This window comes from Poecilia reticulata, linkage group LG17 (assembly GCF_000633615.1).
Source record: "Poecilia reticulata strain Guanapo linkage group LG17, Guppy_female_1.0+MT, whole genome shotgun sequence".
Classification (NCBI taxonomy): Eukaryota; Metazoa; Chordata; class Actinopteri; order Cyprinodontiformes; family Poeciliidae; genus Poecilia; species Poecilia reticulata.
This window is the reverse complement of record NC_024347.1, coordinates 29,629,541-29,645,527: the sequence shown is the minus strand read 5'-3', so window position 1 is coordinate 29,645,527 and position 15,987 is coordinate 29,629,541. Positions and strand designations below refer to the sequence as shown.

The following is a 15,987-nucleotide window of genomic DNA, read 5'->3' as shown; positions in this document are numbered from 1 at the left end:
ATTGAGACTTCTACTCTTCAGGAAGATGATATGAGTGAAGAAGAGACAAGAACAGAGCAGCTTTCCCTTCCTATCTCTGCAGTGAATAAGAGCAAAGATCAGGAAGGAAGCAGCTGCTCTGTGTCAGAGAGTCGGTCTGATACTGGCACAAAGAAAAGACCTTTCAAATGTGACATTTGTGGGATATTTTACACAACACAGTGGAAATTGAAAAACCATTACAAAACCCACACTGGTGAGAAACCTTTTTCATGTGAAACATGCGGAAAAAGTTTCTCCTCAAGTTATGTTTTAAATCGTCACAAGACAGTTCATTCGGGTGAGAGGCCTTTTTCGTGCCAGTTATGTGGAAAGGCATTCTCTCAAAAAGGTAATTTAAAGGACCACAAAAGAATTCATACGGGTGAGAAGCCTTTTTCATGTCAGTCATGTGGAAAAAGTTTCTGTCAAAAGAGTATTTTAAATCGTCACAAGACGATTCACAAAGGTGAGAAGCCTTTTTTTCTCTTCTTTTGAACAGTAGTTTAGTGAAACAAGTCTTGGTGTCTCAACACATTCATAATCCAGAGAACCAGAATGCCATGTTTTACTAATTAAATTTTTTACAGTCTTTAAAAGTGAGGTTACAAGTAAAATAAAAAACATATTGTCTTAAGGTAATACAATTGCTTTACTGTATGAATGCCCTAAAGTTAAACATCTAACTGTAAAAAATCTGCATGAAACTGTACTTCTGCATTAAAATCTTTAGAACATTTTTGTCACAGCTCTAATTTAGTGTGGAGGATACTTTACCTGTTAAACTCTACAAATTTATTTTAGATTAACTGCATGATGCCTACAGACCAGAATCTCCAGGACAAACCAGGCTGATCCATGAGATGGTCATCAATTAAATTATACCCTTTGTTCCCACAGACCTCCAACAGCCAAATGTCTCCAATGAGAAAGAATCTTCTGCCATCCAACAAGTCTCTCAGGTAAGTAGGTCCAGTTATGCCCAGAAAGAAGCAGATCAGTGGACTGAAGAGGAACAGATGGAACTAGAACCAAAATGGATTAAAAAAGAAGAGGAGGAACCAGAACCTACACTGCTCAAAAATGAGGAAATAGAATATCCACTAACATATGTAAAAAAAGAGGAGCTAGATTCTTCAGTGCTTCATCTTGAACAGCAGCCACCAGAACATTTACCAACTGGACAGGACCAGAAGGACCTCTGCAGCAGTCAGGAGGGAGAGCAGCTTGTCCAGAAGCATTTTGTTGCTATGATTGAGACTTTTACTCTTCAGGAAGATGATATGAGTGAAGAAGAGACAAGAACAGAGCAGCTTTCCCTTCATATCTCTCCAGTGGTTGAGAGCAAAGATCAGGAAGGAAGCAGCTGCTCTGTGTCAGAGAGTCAGTCTGATACTGGCACAAAGAAAAGATCTTTCAAATGTGACATTTGTGGAATATGTTTCCCACAACCTTCTAAGTTGAAAAATCATTACAGAACCCATACTGGTGAGAAACCTTTTTTATGTGAAACATGCGGAAAAAGTTTTTCTAAAATTAGTAATTTAAATCGTCACAATAAAATTCATACAGGTGAGAAGCCTTTTTCATGCCAGATATGCGGAAAGACTTTCTCTCAATTTAGTTCTTTAAATTACCACAAGAGTATTCATGCAGGGGAGAGGCCTTTTTCATGCACATCATGTGGAAAAGGTTTCTCTCGACTTTGTCATTTCAATGAACACAAGAAAATTCATACAGGGGAGAGACCTTTTTCATGCATGTCATGTGGGAAAAGTTTCTATCAAATGAGAATTTTAAATCGTCACAAGATGATTCATACAAGTGAGAAGCCTTTTCCTTGTCAAACATGTGGGAGAAGATTCAATCGTCGGGATAAGTTGAGCATGCACATGAAAACTCATACAGGTCCGGGGCTGCTTTGAAGCCATACTTGTGAAAAAAATTTGTTTTGAAATGTATGACTTATTCTCTTTAGAACCCACACAGATGAGATGTATTTTCCACATGAAATATGATGGTAAAAGTTTTATTTTATTACAGTGAACTGAATTTTCACATAACACAAATACACAAAAGTGACAATTAGGCATTTAACTCGCACAGATTCACTGTAATAAATATTCAGTTTTTCCACAGGCTTGTACAAGGTAGTAAATTAAATGAGCTCAAATTAAGGCCAGTAAAAGATAGTAAGAATGCAGGCCAGAAACTAAAGGTAGTAAAAAGAAGTAATTTTTCATCATCCCTTCAAAATGTTTGTATTTTTCCATTGACGTTCACTTATTGTTTTAAGTTTGTTTTACTAAAATCTGTATAAAACATAACTACCGTACTGGCAGGACTTGAGCTGTCACTGATAGACTCCAAGCTGGTGTGCGCATGCGTAGAGTTCGAACTGCGTAACATGTTGAGACTAGCTAGTCATTTTGCGCTTTGCCATGTGAAAATATAAGTTCTCGCAACTTTGGCTTGAATATCCAAGTAAGTTAAATTACACCAACTGCACCGCAGCAGATTGCAGTGTGAACACACTCAAAAGTTAAAATTCCACTACAATTGTAGGAAAAGTGGTAGAACTTTTATGTAGTTAAATGTTTCTTTCTTTATTATCTGATACCGTTTAGACATGTTTCATGTTGTTTACATCCGGAAATTTGTAAACAAAAGACTTTTCTTTTCCTTGCCATCTGTCGCCGAGCTGCCCCGGTAGAACGATTCCGGTAACTAGATGAAACCGTAATTTAGAGCAGTGCGCCACAGCCAAGGGAAAATAAAGCTGAAAAACCGTCAAAGAACAACTCAAAACCACTCGTATCCCATCTCCCCTGACTTTCCGTGTTGGCTATCTACGCTTAGACTCTTTCCATAGCAACAAACGGCTCCACTATTTGTATGAGGATCCAACACCATAAAACCCGCAAACATTTCCCACACAAAGGGCAACACATTCAGAAACTTAACAGTTTTATGATTTCGGGCTTGATGCTTATTTTTAGATTACAAAATGATCATGTGAAAACAACGGAGGGTGATTAGCTCATTTAAACAGCTGCTCTAATTGTAACAATGACCTGACAGTTGGTGTGTTGGTCATCAAAACACAGAATTTCGCTGCACATGGACATTTATTATATATAAACAGTTCAGTGACCTGTGAAATATGATACCCTTGAACCTTGTTATTGAGTTGTCCTACTTTTGACATTTAGTAGCAAACTAATATTCTATCGAGAATAAAACATTGGCTTGTGAAATTGGAATGTCTTTGCATTTTACTGATATTCTTTAAAAAAAAACAAATATCCTGAGTGTTATGGATTTAGGATCAGATCTAAAAATAGTACTTTCTGTTTTTAACGTGAGGTTTTGGTCAAGATAAAGTCACAGTTAGACCTTCAAGTAAGTGGGATAAAGTTTTGTCTTACATGAGCCGCCATTTTACATGGGTAATTGAACTGATCGCAGCTTTCTCACAGATCGTAGATTATCATTTTTCAAATTCGATTTTACCTAATGCTACTTTTTTGATTGAAATGTGGCTAAATATAGGAAGAAAGTCTTTGAGTTGGAACCAGTGGGGTCATTATTGATAACTACAAGCTTGCAGACATGACCTGGTGGGCCGGTCTGTCAGTCAAACCTGTCGCTGCAGAGCAGAATAGGAATGTGGCTGATTTTTAGACTTTCGCTGAGATAGAAAAGATCAGAGGTTGAGATCGGCTTCACGTAAATGTCGACCGATCACGATCTCCCAAAATTGAGGAAATCTGCATGAAATTGGCTCGATTTAGTGTGGATAGTAAAAATATTGTATAGGTAATAAAAAAAGGTAGTAAAACGTAGTCAATTCAACTCTGGGATTCCTGTATAAACCCTGATATTAAACCATTTCTTGGATTGTTTTCACTTAGCAAAGCACATTAGACCCTCACCTATTTTTGGATGCCCATAAATGTTTTTTTTTATTTTTATAATTGTAATGTGTGTGTGTGTGTGTGTGTGTGTATATATATATATAAAGTCATTTAAAATGTATGTGCTGCTTGGATGTATCAAACAACTTAAGAGCTCTGACTGCTGAAAAAAAACTGATATTAGAGATGCTTTTAGCTTTTTTATATATTGGAACAACCTTGTGTGTGATTTGTGGCAGATGTGTAATTTTTACTTAATGATTTGTATATTTTATTTAGTTATCCTTTTCATAAATGGTATGGACTACTTTTTGTGTGGAAATAAAGACATGAATTAATATGAAGTTGTTTTTGTCCCCTTTTATCGCCTGTACTCACACTCCAGTTCATTCAGGGGCATTATTAAACCAATTTGTGGTTCATTGTGTTTTTGTATTAAAAACTGTTACATTGACAGGAAATATAAAAATATTACTGGGTAATTTTGTTCCTGGAAGACATTGCCAACAATATTTAAACCCACAACTACGGAGTCCTAAAGTGAAAAAGACACTTATTAATGCTCCTAATAGAGACTGGAGAGACTCCAATATAAATGACATAAATTACATTATCTCTACCATACTGGAAGAAAATGTAACTTAAACAATTTTACAAAACTGTTGGGAATATTCAAAATTCCAGAGTGATGTATTCAGATTGACTTAAATGGGCTAAAATGTATGGATTAGAAAACAAGGAAATTGCACCGTTTAATCTGATTAGTGTTGTTCCTCCTTGGCTATTTCCTTCAGGTAAATTTAGACATGAGACTTCAAAAAATTAAAAATGATTGGAATTTAAATGGAGTAGGGGTAAAAACAGACATATATTTAAGAAATTCACATTGTGATTACCTTAAAATATATTCAGATGATTCTGAGAATATAAAAGAATGTGTGGGAATAGGAATATATATATACACCAGATTTTAAAATATATATTTCCAAACAATTATCAGACCAATTATCTGTTTTTACAGCGGTAACGGTGGCAAGACAGTTATACTAAACTTCCAGGAGGTTCAGGAGAAAGTGAGAGATTAAGAAGAACGGTTAGGACAGGGATGGACGAATATTGGGAAATGAAAGAATCATAGTGGATACTTGCAGATTAAGGAAAGCATTATTTATTTTTCTTCAGAATACAAAATGTAAAAAACAGAATTTAATGGATGTAATGTTGTTACACACTCATGTACAGTAGGTGGCGGCGTAGCTTAAAGTTGCTTGAGATCCGCCATGTTAGAAAAGAAGAAGCCTGCGAACGCTAAGCTAGAAAATTGCTGCATCCCCATCTCGGCTAATATTTTAGCAACCATGTCTTCAATTCAGCATCTCAGAGAGTTTATCAGAGAGCGACTAACTGCTGCTACTCAAGAAATCTTCACAGAGGTTGAAAAAACCATCATTTGTTACGAGGAAGAGCTCGATGCTCAGCGCAGAATGATGGGGATCGACTGGAAACCAGAAATTAAGCTACACGGAGTCGGTTCGGAACTTCTGAGACAAAGTTCTGGTAGGTCTGGATAAATGCTGATGTTTTCACTGCAGACAGAGATCGAGTCAGCTGCGATAGTTGCAGCAGCTCCAACTGCTGCTAAGCAGGGTTGAACATGAACTGTTTTAGTTGCTAGCTCTGATGCTACAGAGGTTAGCACAAACGTGGTAGCACAAAGAGAAAACGTGTTTGTGAGTCAAGCCCCATGACAAATATATTACTCCAATTGTTATGGTGGAAATCTGGAATTTAAGGTGTAAATTCTTCATTTGTAAACTCATACATGATTTTGTAAATCAGAGCAGTGGAGAGTATTATGAAGGAGAGGGGGAGACGCAGAATTAGCTTTTTTTTCATGGGGGCACAGAACAAACGGAAAAAATAAGTAACGACAGTATTTATTTGTTTATTATATTAAGTGAGCCATTTACAGGTGTGGCGCTGTATGTTCAACAGCCCTGATATAGCAGATAAAAACTGTAATCCTATCAATTAATTTGAAGCTAAAAGTTTATAATCTGCATTTTAATTAATTGTTAAAGTTAAAAAAATAAAGTTGGTCTGAGGGATCAATTATAGTAAAAAATATGTATATATATATATATAATCATTTTAGTTCAGGGACCCAGACCAGTTCTACAAGGAAATGGTCAAACTGTGTTAAGTTAGAAACATGCAAATAATTTTCTCCAAATGTGTTTAATAAAATTTCTCTCTGTTGCTGCACATTTGCTGTGTGGGACATGTTCAAGTTAAATGGATCAGATGATTCCAACGACGATTACAGGAAATTATTTCTTTGTGTTATTTCTCCCAGATATCCAGTTTTCATGAATGTAGCGTCTGGTGGTTGCTATGGAGACCTGATGACTTTAGGAGAACTGCAACTCTTAGCTGCAGTTCTCCTAAAGTGAGGCCTAGAGATGTGTTGACCTGCTGCACCATCCTCCGCAGTGTGTGGTGTTGAGATAAACTCATCCAGCATCATCTCTCACAATTCTAGTTACTAAGCTAATAACAAATAGGTTTCAATTTTAGACCAGTTTATATATATATATATACATATATATATATATTTCCTTGCATCCACTTCCTCTTGGACATATCTGCATTAGTTAAGGAAATGATGTCTTCTCTTTCTTTTTTTAATAGTGGCTTAGAGAAATGAATCTGTCTCAACATATTTATAACCAAAAAAACCAATGAGATTAAAAACATATTGTCTTCATGTATTTTTAGTTCTTCACTGTATGTATGTCCTTAAAAGAATTAAACATTTAATTGTAAATAAAACATCTGTATGAAACTGTACTTCTAGATTAAAGTCTGAATGTACTTTAACTCCTTTTAACATTTTTGCCATGGCAGCAAATTAATGTGGACACTTCACCTGCTTTTCAGTTCAAGTCTGCAAACTAATTTTAGATTAACCAAATGATGCCTACTGTCCAGAGTCTCCAGGAAAACCAGACTGATCCATGAGATAGTCATCAATTAAATTATATTAATGATGTCATCCTTTGTTCCCACAGACCTCCAACAGCCAAGTGTCTCAAATGAGGAGGAAGCTTCTGCCATCCAACAGGTCTGGAGCCTGGCAAGTAGGTCCAGTCAGGACCAGAAAGTATCAGAACATCAGTGGACTGAAGAGGAACAGATGAAACCAGAACCAAAATGGATTAAAAAAGAAGAGGACGAACCAGAACCTATACTGTTCAAACATGAGGAAATAGAATATCCACTGACATATGTAAGAAAAGAGGAACTAGATTCTTCAGTGCTTCAACATGAACAGCAGCCACCAGAACATTTACCAACTGGACAGGACCAGAAGGACCTCTGTAGCAGTCAGGAGGGAGAGCAGCTTGTCCAGAAGCAGTTTGTTGCTTTGATTGAGACTTCTACTCTTCAGGAAGATGACATGAGTGAAGAAGAGACGAGAACAGAGCAGCTTTCCCTTCATATCTCTGCAGTGAATGAGAGCAAAGATCAGGAAGGAAGCAGCTGCTCTGTGTCAGAGAGTCAGTCTGAAACTGGCACAAAGAAAAGATCTTTCAAATGTGACATTTGTGGGAGATGTTACACACAACAGTATAACTTGAAAAATCATTACAGAACCCACACTGGTGAGAAACCTTTTTCATGTGAAACATGCGGAAAAAGTTTCTCTATAATGAGAAATTTAAATCGCCACAAGAGAATTCATACAGGTGAGAGACCTTTTTCGTGCCAATCATGTGGAAAAAGTTTTTCTGAAATTAGTAATTTAAATCGTCACAAGAAAATTCATACAGGTGAGAGGCCTTTTTCATGCAAGTTATGCGGCAAGAGTTTCTCACAATTTAGTTCTTTAAATTACCATAATAGTATTCATGCAGGGGAGAGGCCTTTTTCATGCAACTTATGTGAAAAAAGTTTCGGTCGAGTTAGTCATTTAAATGACCACAAGAAAATTCATACAGGTGAGAGGCCTTTTTCATGCCAGTTTTGCGGAAAGAATTTCTCTCGACTTAGTCACTTAGATCGTCACAACAAAAGTCATACAGGTGAGAAACCTTTTTCATGCCAGTCATGCGGAAAGAATTTCTCTCAAATTTATCATTTAAATCGTCACAAGAAAAGTCATACATTTGAGAAAGGTTTCCACAATAATCAGCAGTAAATAAAAATGAGCTTAATAAAAAAATGAATATAAAATTGCTTCTTTGTTTTCATCATCTCACTTTCTTCAAAGAGACTAGATGACAAAAGTTCCACTCCTGTGCCTTGTGTTGTTCCCTCCCCTCTTGTTTTCTTGGTAACGGCTAAACTCAAGTAACTAAAAGCGTAAATTTTTTTTCAACTCCGGCTGAACCCAACACATGGCACACGATGGCGATGACGGCAACAAAAGATGAAAAATTTTCAACTTTGTGGCATAACTTGTATATCCCGCATATATGACCTAGAAATGTCACATGACCTAATTAGCTAGCAACTGTCGCCTCACCACGCATTATCCGTAAGAAGGAGAAGCACCTCCCTCTTACCGCCGTGACTTCACACGGTGAAGTAATGGTCAACCTGTGACCATTACCTCAGTTACCTGTTAGGCTCCTTGTCTCCTACCACAGAGTGTAGCATAAAACCCGATGAGGAAGCAGTCTGGAGCGCTTTGGATTCAAACTAAAGTCTATCCACGTCTCTTGGAGAAAAACTGGCTTATTCATTTGTCTTTTTCTTTATCCTTTTTTCTCTTTGAAAACCTGAACGTTATTTTCTTGACTGCATAGTTCAACTCTCACAGTGGTTGTAGTCTTGGTCTGCTGCTGAATGCCGTTGCCTTCAAATTCACTAAGCATCAACAAACCATTTAATGCAGCTCCACAGGGTGTTCAGTAAATATGGATCTTTGCTTTTTGATCTGGGAATGACAACTTTTAATTTTTTTACTGCTAAAAACAAAACAAAAAAACGATATAATTGACAGAGGCCCTACTTCATTCCATTTATATGAAAAATTAACCCCTGTTGGTCAAGGGCCTTTGGGATTATCATAACTTTGCCTTCCTATATGCAAGCTAATGTTTTGGAACTGGAATTTAGCATGTGTGCAGATAAGGTGAAAGTGTTACTTTTTGGAACTTATTGCACCACGTTTTGTATGGCTCACCTGTGGTGTAACTACAGTAAAACTGTAATGAAGAAACTGCAAGTAGCCAATCAGGACGATTTCAGAATCCTCAGATTTCCACGTTGAACATCTGCAAGTCAAATGTTTGTCATGAGTAGCATACCAACTTTTTATGTTTTGCTGAGGAATTTCATGTAAAATGTATGTGCAGATTGAATGTATCAAACAACTCTACAATAAAAGCTCTGGCAACTGCAACATATGGTGATATTAGATATTTCTAACTTTAATTATTGGAGTCATTGTTTATCTGTCTTGTGATGTTTTTTTACTTGATTTGTGTATTTGTCTTTTCTAAATTGCATCGACTACTTTTTGTCTCGAAATTATTTATGAATTAATACGTTTTTTCTTTTAACTTGTTTTTGTATGGAGTGAAAATAGTCTCAAAATATTTTTGAGTGTGTAAAAGTATATGTGCGTATGTAAAAGTATTTGTACCTGTTTTAAAGGATTTGTGTGTGTGTGCAAAGATTTGTAAAAATATCTGCATGTGTAATACAGGATTTATAAACTTTAAAAATACAATAAACCTTCTCCTACACCTATGTTGAAAAAGTATGCACAAGTCACCTGGTACACACACACACACACACACACAATACTGCATTTATTGTATCCATTGTGTGTGTGTGATCCAGTTACACAGATCCAGTTACAAGTGCACGAGTATTTTTGAGACTCATTTGACGCTTTAGGTGTTGCGTCAATCCGCGTTTCCCCATCAGATACGGTTCTCCCTGCGTCGTCTTGACGCTCCGCCCCGCCCACGCGGCAAAATATACGCATGTTCGTTATGAGCACTGAGAAAGCACGCGCTTGTCTGGGGAACTACGGACACCGTGAAAGCTCAAACATGTTTCGGCAAAGTTGTCACACTTCACGTTTTTGCGTGAAATTAATAGTAATAGCAGATAAGGTGAAAGTGTTCCTTTTTGGAACTTACTGCACCATGTTTTATATTGCTCACCTGTGGTGTAACTACAGTTTACATATAATGAAGAAACTACAAGTAGTCAATCAAGACACTTAACGAATTCTCTTCAGATTTCCACGATGAACATCTTCAAGTCAAATGTTTGTCATGTATAAATTTATGTGCCGCTTGGATGTATCAAAAAACTTCACAATAAAAGCTCTGACAACTGCAACGACTATTTATAAAACTATTGGAATAATTGTTTATCTGCTGTTTATCTGCTTTTGTTGTTGTTTATGTCTTTTCTTTACTTGATGATTTGATCATTTATTTTCTAAATTATATGGACTACTTTTTGTCTCAAAATAAAGACTCATAAATTAATAAAAAGTTCTTTATATCCCCCTGTTAAAGCCCTATCCACACTCTAGTTTAATCGGGGGCGGTAATTTTGTATGTCTACCGTCAAAAAAACATCGAAGAAGAAGCCTGCATGGCTAAGTTAGAAAACTTGCATTGTCCCATCGATCTCTGCTAATATTTCAGCAACCATGTCTTCAGTTCAGCATCTCAGAGAGTTTATCAGAGAGCGACTAACTGCTGCTGCTCAAGAAATCTTCACAGAGGTTGAAAAAACCATCATTTGCTACGAGGAAGAGCTCGATGCTCAGCGCAGAATGATGGGGATCGACTGGAAACCAGAAATTAAGCTACACAGAGTCGGTTCGGAGCTGCAGAGACAAAGTTCTGGTAGGTCTGGATAAAGGTGCTGATGTTTTCACTGAATACAGAGATCCGTCAGCGGCCATAGTTACTGCAGCTCCAGCTGCTGCTAAAAAAGGACTGAACATTAACTGATTTAGCTGCTAGCTCTGATGCTACAGAGGCTAGCACAAAGGTGGTAGCACAAAGAGAAAACGTGTTTATGAGTCAAGCCCCATGACTAATTTATTACTCCGAATTTTATGGTGGAAATCCGAAATACAATGTATACGTTCTTAATTTGTAAAGTCATACATGATTTTGCAAATCAGATCAGTGGAAAGTATTATGAAAGGGAAAGGGAGATGCAGAATGAGCTTTGTTTTTTTTCATCAAAATAACTAATTGATGCCTTAGCTGGGATCAATAAGTTATAGTAAAAAATTATAATAATAATTTACTGTTGCTTCAGTTCAGGGACCCAGACCAGTTCTACAGAGAAATGGGCTAACAGTGTCCAAGTAGAAACATGCAATTGATTTTCTCCAAATCTATATTTCTCAAATGTGTTTAATAAAATATTTCTCCTTTGCTGCAGATTTGTCGTGTGGGACATAGTCAAGTTAAATGGATCAGATAATGCCAACAGTGATTAGAGGAAATTATTTGTGTTATTTCTCTCAGACATATGGTTTTCATTCAACTGTACTTATAGCTTAAAAAGTGAATGTATTTGAAATCAAATCTTTACATTTTTGCCATATCAGCAAATTAATATGGAGGACACTTCACCTGCTTTTTAGTTAAAATCTACAAGCTAATTTTAGATTAACCATATTATGCCTACAGACCAGAATTCCCAGGAAAAACCAGACTGATAAATGAGATAGTCATCAATTAAATTATATTAATGATGTCATTACATGTTCCCACAGACCTCCAACAGCCAAGTGTCTCAAATGAGGAGGAAGCTTCTGCCATCCAACAAGTCTGGAGCCTGGCAAAAAGGTCCAGGCAGGACCAGAAAGAAGCAGAATCAAAGCAGTGGACTGAAGAGGAACAGATGGAACCAGAACCTACATGGATTAAAAAAGAAGAGGAGGAACCAGAACCTACACTGCTCAAATATGAGGAAATAGAATATCCACTAATATACGTAAAAAAAGAGGAGCTTGATTCTTCGATGCTTCAACATGAACAGCAGCCACCAGAACATCTACCAACTGGACAGCACCAGAAGGACCTCTGCAGCAGTCAGGAGGGAGAGCAGCTTGTCCAGAAGCATTTTGTTGCTATGATTGAGACTTCTACTCTTCAGGAAGATGATATGAGTGAAGAAGAGACGAGAACAGAGCAGCTTTTCCTTCATATCTCTCCAGTGGTTGAGAGCAAAGATCAGGAAGGAAGCAGCTGCTCTGAGTCAGAGAGTCAATCTGATACTGGCACAAAGAAAAGATCTTTCAAATGTGACATTTGTGGGAGATGTTACCCACGTCAGTGTAAATTGAAAAACCATTACAGAACCCACACTGATGAGAAACCTTTTTCATGCCAGTTATGCAGAAAAAGTTTCACACGAAGTAGTAGTTTAACAGTGCACAAGAGAATTCATACAGGTGAGAGGCCTTTTTCATGCCAGTCATGCGGAAAGACTTTCTCTCAAATTGGTTCTTTAAATGTCCATAAGAGACTTCATACAGGTGAGAAGCCTTTTTCATGCCAGTCATGCGGAAAGAGTTTCTCTCAAATTAATTCTTTAAATGTCCATAAGAGACTTCATACAGGTCAGAGGCCTTTTTCATGTCAGTCATGCGGAAAGAGTTTCTCTCAAATTCGTACTTTAAATGTCCACAAGAGAATTCACACAGGTGAGAAGCCTTTTTCATGCCAGTCCTGTGGAAAGAGTTTCCCTCAAAGTAGTCACTTAAATGTCCACAAGAGAATTCACACAGGTGAGAAACCTTTTTCATGCCTGTCATGTGGAAAGAGTTTCTCTCAAATTGGTTCTTTAAATGTTCACAAAAGAATCCATACAGGTGAGAAACCTTTTTAATTCAAGTCATGTGGAAAAAAGTTACTCTTGGATTGAGGAGTTAAAATGTAATGAAAATTCATAAAGGTGAGAGGCTAATTTGAAGCCAAACATGTCGAGAAGTTTTCTCTTAAGTTGATCATTTAAACATGCGCATGAACCAAGAGTTCTCAGGAACCGACATGAGTGCAATGGGCTTTTCCTCATGAACTACGGGGGGGAGGGGGAGTGTATGAAATGTGCTATTGAATATTTAGAATAGTTCAACTGATGTGCAAGTTCAGATATTGAGGTATTATGCTACTTGACATGCTACTGGCTGACATTTGCAAAGCAGTCAATCCAAAAGCAGGACTATTTTTTTCTGCTGACTGCCTGTACCCCAATAGCAGAGACAAGGAAAACATTTAATGTTAGTTTCTTTAGTTGTGCCAAAATAATTTCCAGAAAATATATTAATTCGTATTACGGTATATTGGGTATTTGAATTGATAAACTAGACAGATCATTTTAGAGTCTCAAGTACTCTGAAATACATCAGAATGATAGAATTGGAACTGCCTACTCCAGATGTCTCCAACCCAATTATTCAACATTTAATATCCATCCCTGCTCCCAGGGTGCTGCCATAAATATTGGACCCCATGGCAAAAATGTAATTGGGTCCCCACTGCGCAGGTGCTGTCACTATTTTTTGAGTCTGTCTGGCCTATTACAAGCGATTTGATACATCCACATGTTAGATGTATCAAACAATTTAAAATTAAAAACCTAGACAATTGCAATATTAGATATATTTCTAGATTTTTAAACTATTGGAATAATGTTTTTTCTGCTTTGTGATGGTGTGTCTTTTCTTGATGATTTGTAAATTTTATTTACTTTTTCTAAGGTGTATGGACTACTTCTTGTCTCGCAGTAAAGACTTATGAATTAATACGAAGTTGTTTTTCATCGATTATTTATCACCTGTCCACACTCCAGTTCAGTCGGGGGCGGTATTGCACCAATTTCATTGTATATTAGCCGTCAAGAAAACGTCGAAGAAGAAACCCGCATTGGCTAAGCTAGTTAGCTGCTGCATTGCCCCATCTCAGCTAATATTTCAGCAACCATGTCTTCAGTTCAGCATCTCAGAGAGTTTATCAGAGAGCGACTAACTGCTGCTGCTCAAGAAATCTTCACAGAGGTTGAAAAAACCATCATTTGCTACGAGGAAGCGCTCGATGCTCAGCGCAGAATGATGGGGATCGACTGGAAACCAGAAATTAAGCTACACAGAGCCGGTTCGGAGCTGCAGAGACAAAGTTCTGGTAGGTCTGGATAAAKGTGCTGATGTTTTCAYAGCAGACAGAGATCCGTCAGCGGCGATAGTTGCTTCAGCTCCAGCTGCTGCTAAACGGGGCTGAACAGGAACTGATTTAGCTGCTAGCTCTGATGCTACAGAGGTTGTTAGTTTTGTAGCTCATGACTAAATGTTGCACTTCAAACAGAAATTTGTTTACTTGTCTCTGAAAACCAGATGGAGATCATTCAAGCCCTGTGACTAAATATATTATTTAAGTATTATCAGTGCTGTAAATTCTTTAAAAGCTCATTCGTGATTTTGTAAAACCTAAAAAAATAATTGCATGTTGCTCACACACCTCCAGGTCTGAATACCGCAGGGAAGGTAATTAGGAAGGAAAGGAGACACAGGATGAACTGTGTGTGTGTGTTTTTTTTTAATAGGGGCACAGAACAAACGTATAAAACAAAAAACGTGCAATATTTTATTGTTTCTTATAATTGAGCCACAGAGCCATTTGCAAAGTTGCACAGTCCTGATCTAGGAGAGCAAAGCTGTAATCCTGTCTCAATCCAGTTGAAGTTAAAAATGCAAAATCCTCTAGACCAGTGTTTCTCAACCTTTTTTGGGCCAGCGCCCCCCCCAGCCTTCATCCAAGTCCCTCACCGCCCCCCATCAAAGAATTTGTAGGCTACTTTGCACTGACCATTATTTTATAATTAATATTACTATCACTATTGTAGATGCTTTGGTTTTTATGCTTGTTTCTGTATTTATCATCAAAATAATTTCCCAGAGAAAAAAAAGTTATGGGAATAGAAATTATTTTCACGGGTGTCTATGAAAAATGCAATGAACATTCAAGTTAAACTTGGTAGGCCTAACAGCAGCCAATCAGAGTGGATAAAATATTTGTAATCTTTGCCATTTTCTAGTTGTTAAATATTCCACAAAATGACCAGATAAAAGATGTTCAACATGCCAGTTTAAACTTTGAACTATTTGCAAAACAACTGAGCTCTGCATCATTAAACATGGATAGAACTGTAACTACATTAATCATAACTCTTCTTCTCTTTGGTGTTTCTGTGAGTTTCTGGTGGTGCTGCTCTGTGCTGCCTTCAGGAGAATGGGACATCAGAGTATCATCCATAAAATTTCCACCACATGGCATTTATTGTGCAAACCAGAGCTTTCAGTGGAAAAACAAAAGTTCCAGGTCCTTTTAATGCCATACAAATATGAGACAGAAACATGGATTATATCTTTGTATAGACCTACCTATTGATTTATAGATTAATAGTTTTACTGGACAGAAATTACAAAGAACAAATCTGGTTCTTAATCAAATCCTAATGAGTCAAATTGAAAGTGTCATGGAGTCATCAGCCTCATGACATTAACACTGACATGAAAAATAATATTGAAGAAATAAATATATCAAATCTAATTAAAAACATAAATAAGTGATCAGTTCTTTACTGTTATGGCCTCTAAAATATATTTATTCTCAGTACTAGATGTGGTCTAACCCATGGCACTTCAACCATATTATTTTACCTTTTATCTGGAAATGGTGTCTGTTTATTCTTGCCATACAGTCCTCTGTATTAATTATTGCTCGAAAGGTCTTGCCATAACAGCTTATTCCTCTGTATTTACTTTAGTTTCTTAGTTTATTCTTGCATTTTGTTCTTCATTCATTTCCATTTAGTTTCCTTTGATTAGTATTATCCTCTCTTGGTTTATTGCCATGTCCACTTTAGTTTCTTTCCTGTTGCTAGATTTATTTTATCATTTATTGACCATCAGTAATCTTCACTCATCACCTGCTGCGCCGCCTAATCGTCATATGTTTCACATCATGTGTTGATTTTTCACTGTTCAGCGTCGGATTCT

At 37.0% G+C, this 15,987-nt stretch overlaps 3 protein-coding genes across 5 annotated transcripts in view; all 3 read left to right on the top strand.

Annotated features, from left to right (window-relative positions):
• The window catches only part of LOC103479994 (golgin subfamily A member 6-like protein 6), a 44,763-nt gene that overhangs the window by 11,010 nt on the left and 17,766 nt on the right, over positions 1–15,987 (top strand). Inside the window, exon 3 of the mRNA XM_017309907.1 lies at positions 9–235. Coding sequence (XP_017165396.1) covers positions 9–235 — 227 coding nt within the window. The remainder of the gene's footprint in view (positions 1–8; positions 236–15,987) is intronic.
• On the top strand, positions 5,224–10,294 carry LOC103480009 (zinc finger protein OZF-like). The gene is made up of 2 exons (XM_017309942.1): positions 5,224–5,492; positions 7,007–10,294. Exons 1-2 carry the CDS (start codon positions 5,294–5,296, stop codon positions 8,134–8,136), a joined length of 1,329 nt encoding a protein of 442 aa, XP_017165431.1. The 5' UTR covers positions 5,224–5,293; the 3' UTR covers positions 8,137–10,294.
• LOC103479992 (zinc finger protein 391-like) overlaps positions 10,536–15,987 on the top strand; it is an 8,822-nt gene continuing 3,370 nt past the window's right edge. Inside the window, exons 1-2 of one of the 3 annotated variants that reach the window (XM_008434723.2) lie at positions 10,536–10,816; positions 11,704–13,722. In XM_008434723.2, coding sequence (XP_008432945.2) covers positions 10,618–10,816; positions 11,704–12,821 — 1,317 coding nt within the window. In that variant the 5' untranslated portion in view covers positions 10,536–10,617 and the 3' untranslated portion in view covers positions 12,822–13,722. Of the gene's footprint in view, positions 10,817–11,703; positions 13,723–13,818; positions 14,114–15,987 lie in introns of those variants that run through there. The other 2 variants (XM_017309943.1, XM_008434721.2) reach the window with 2 other exon arrangements.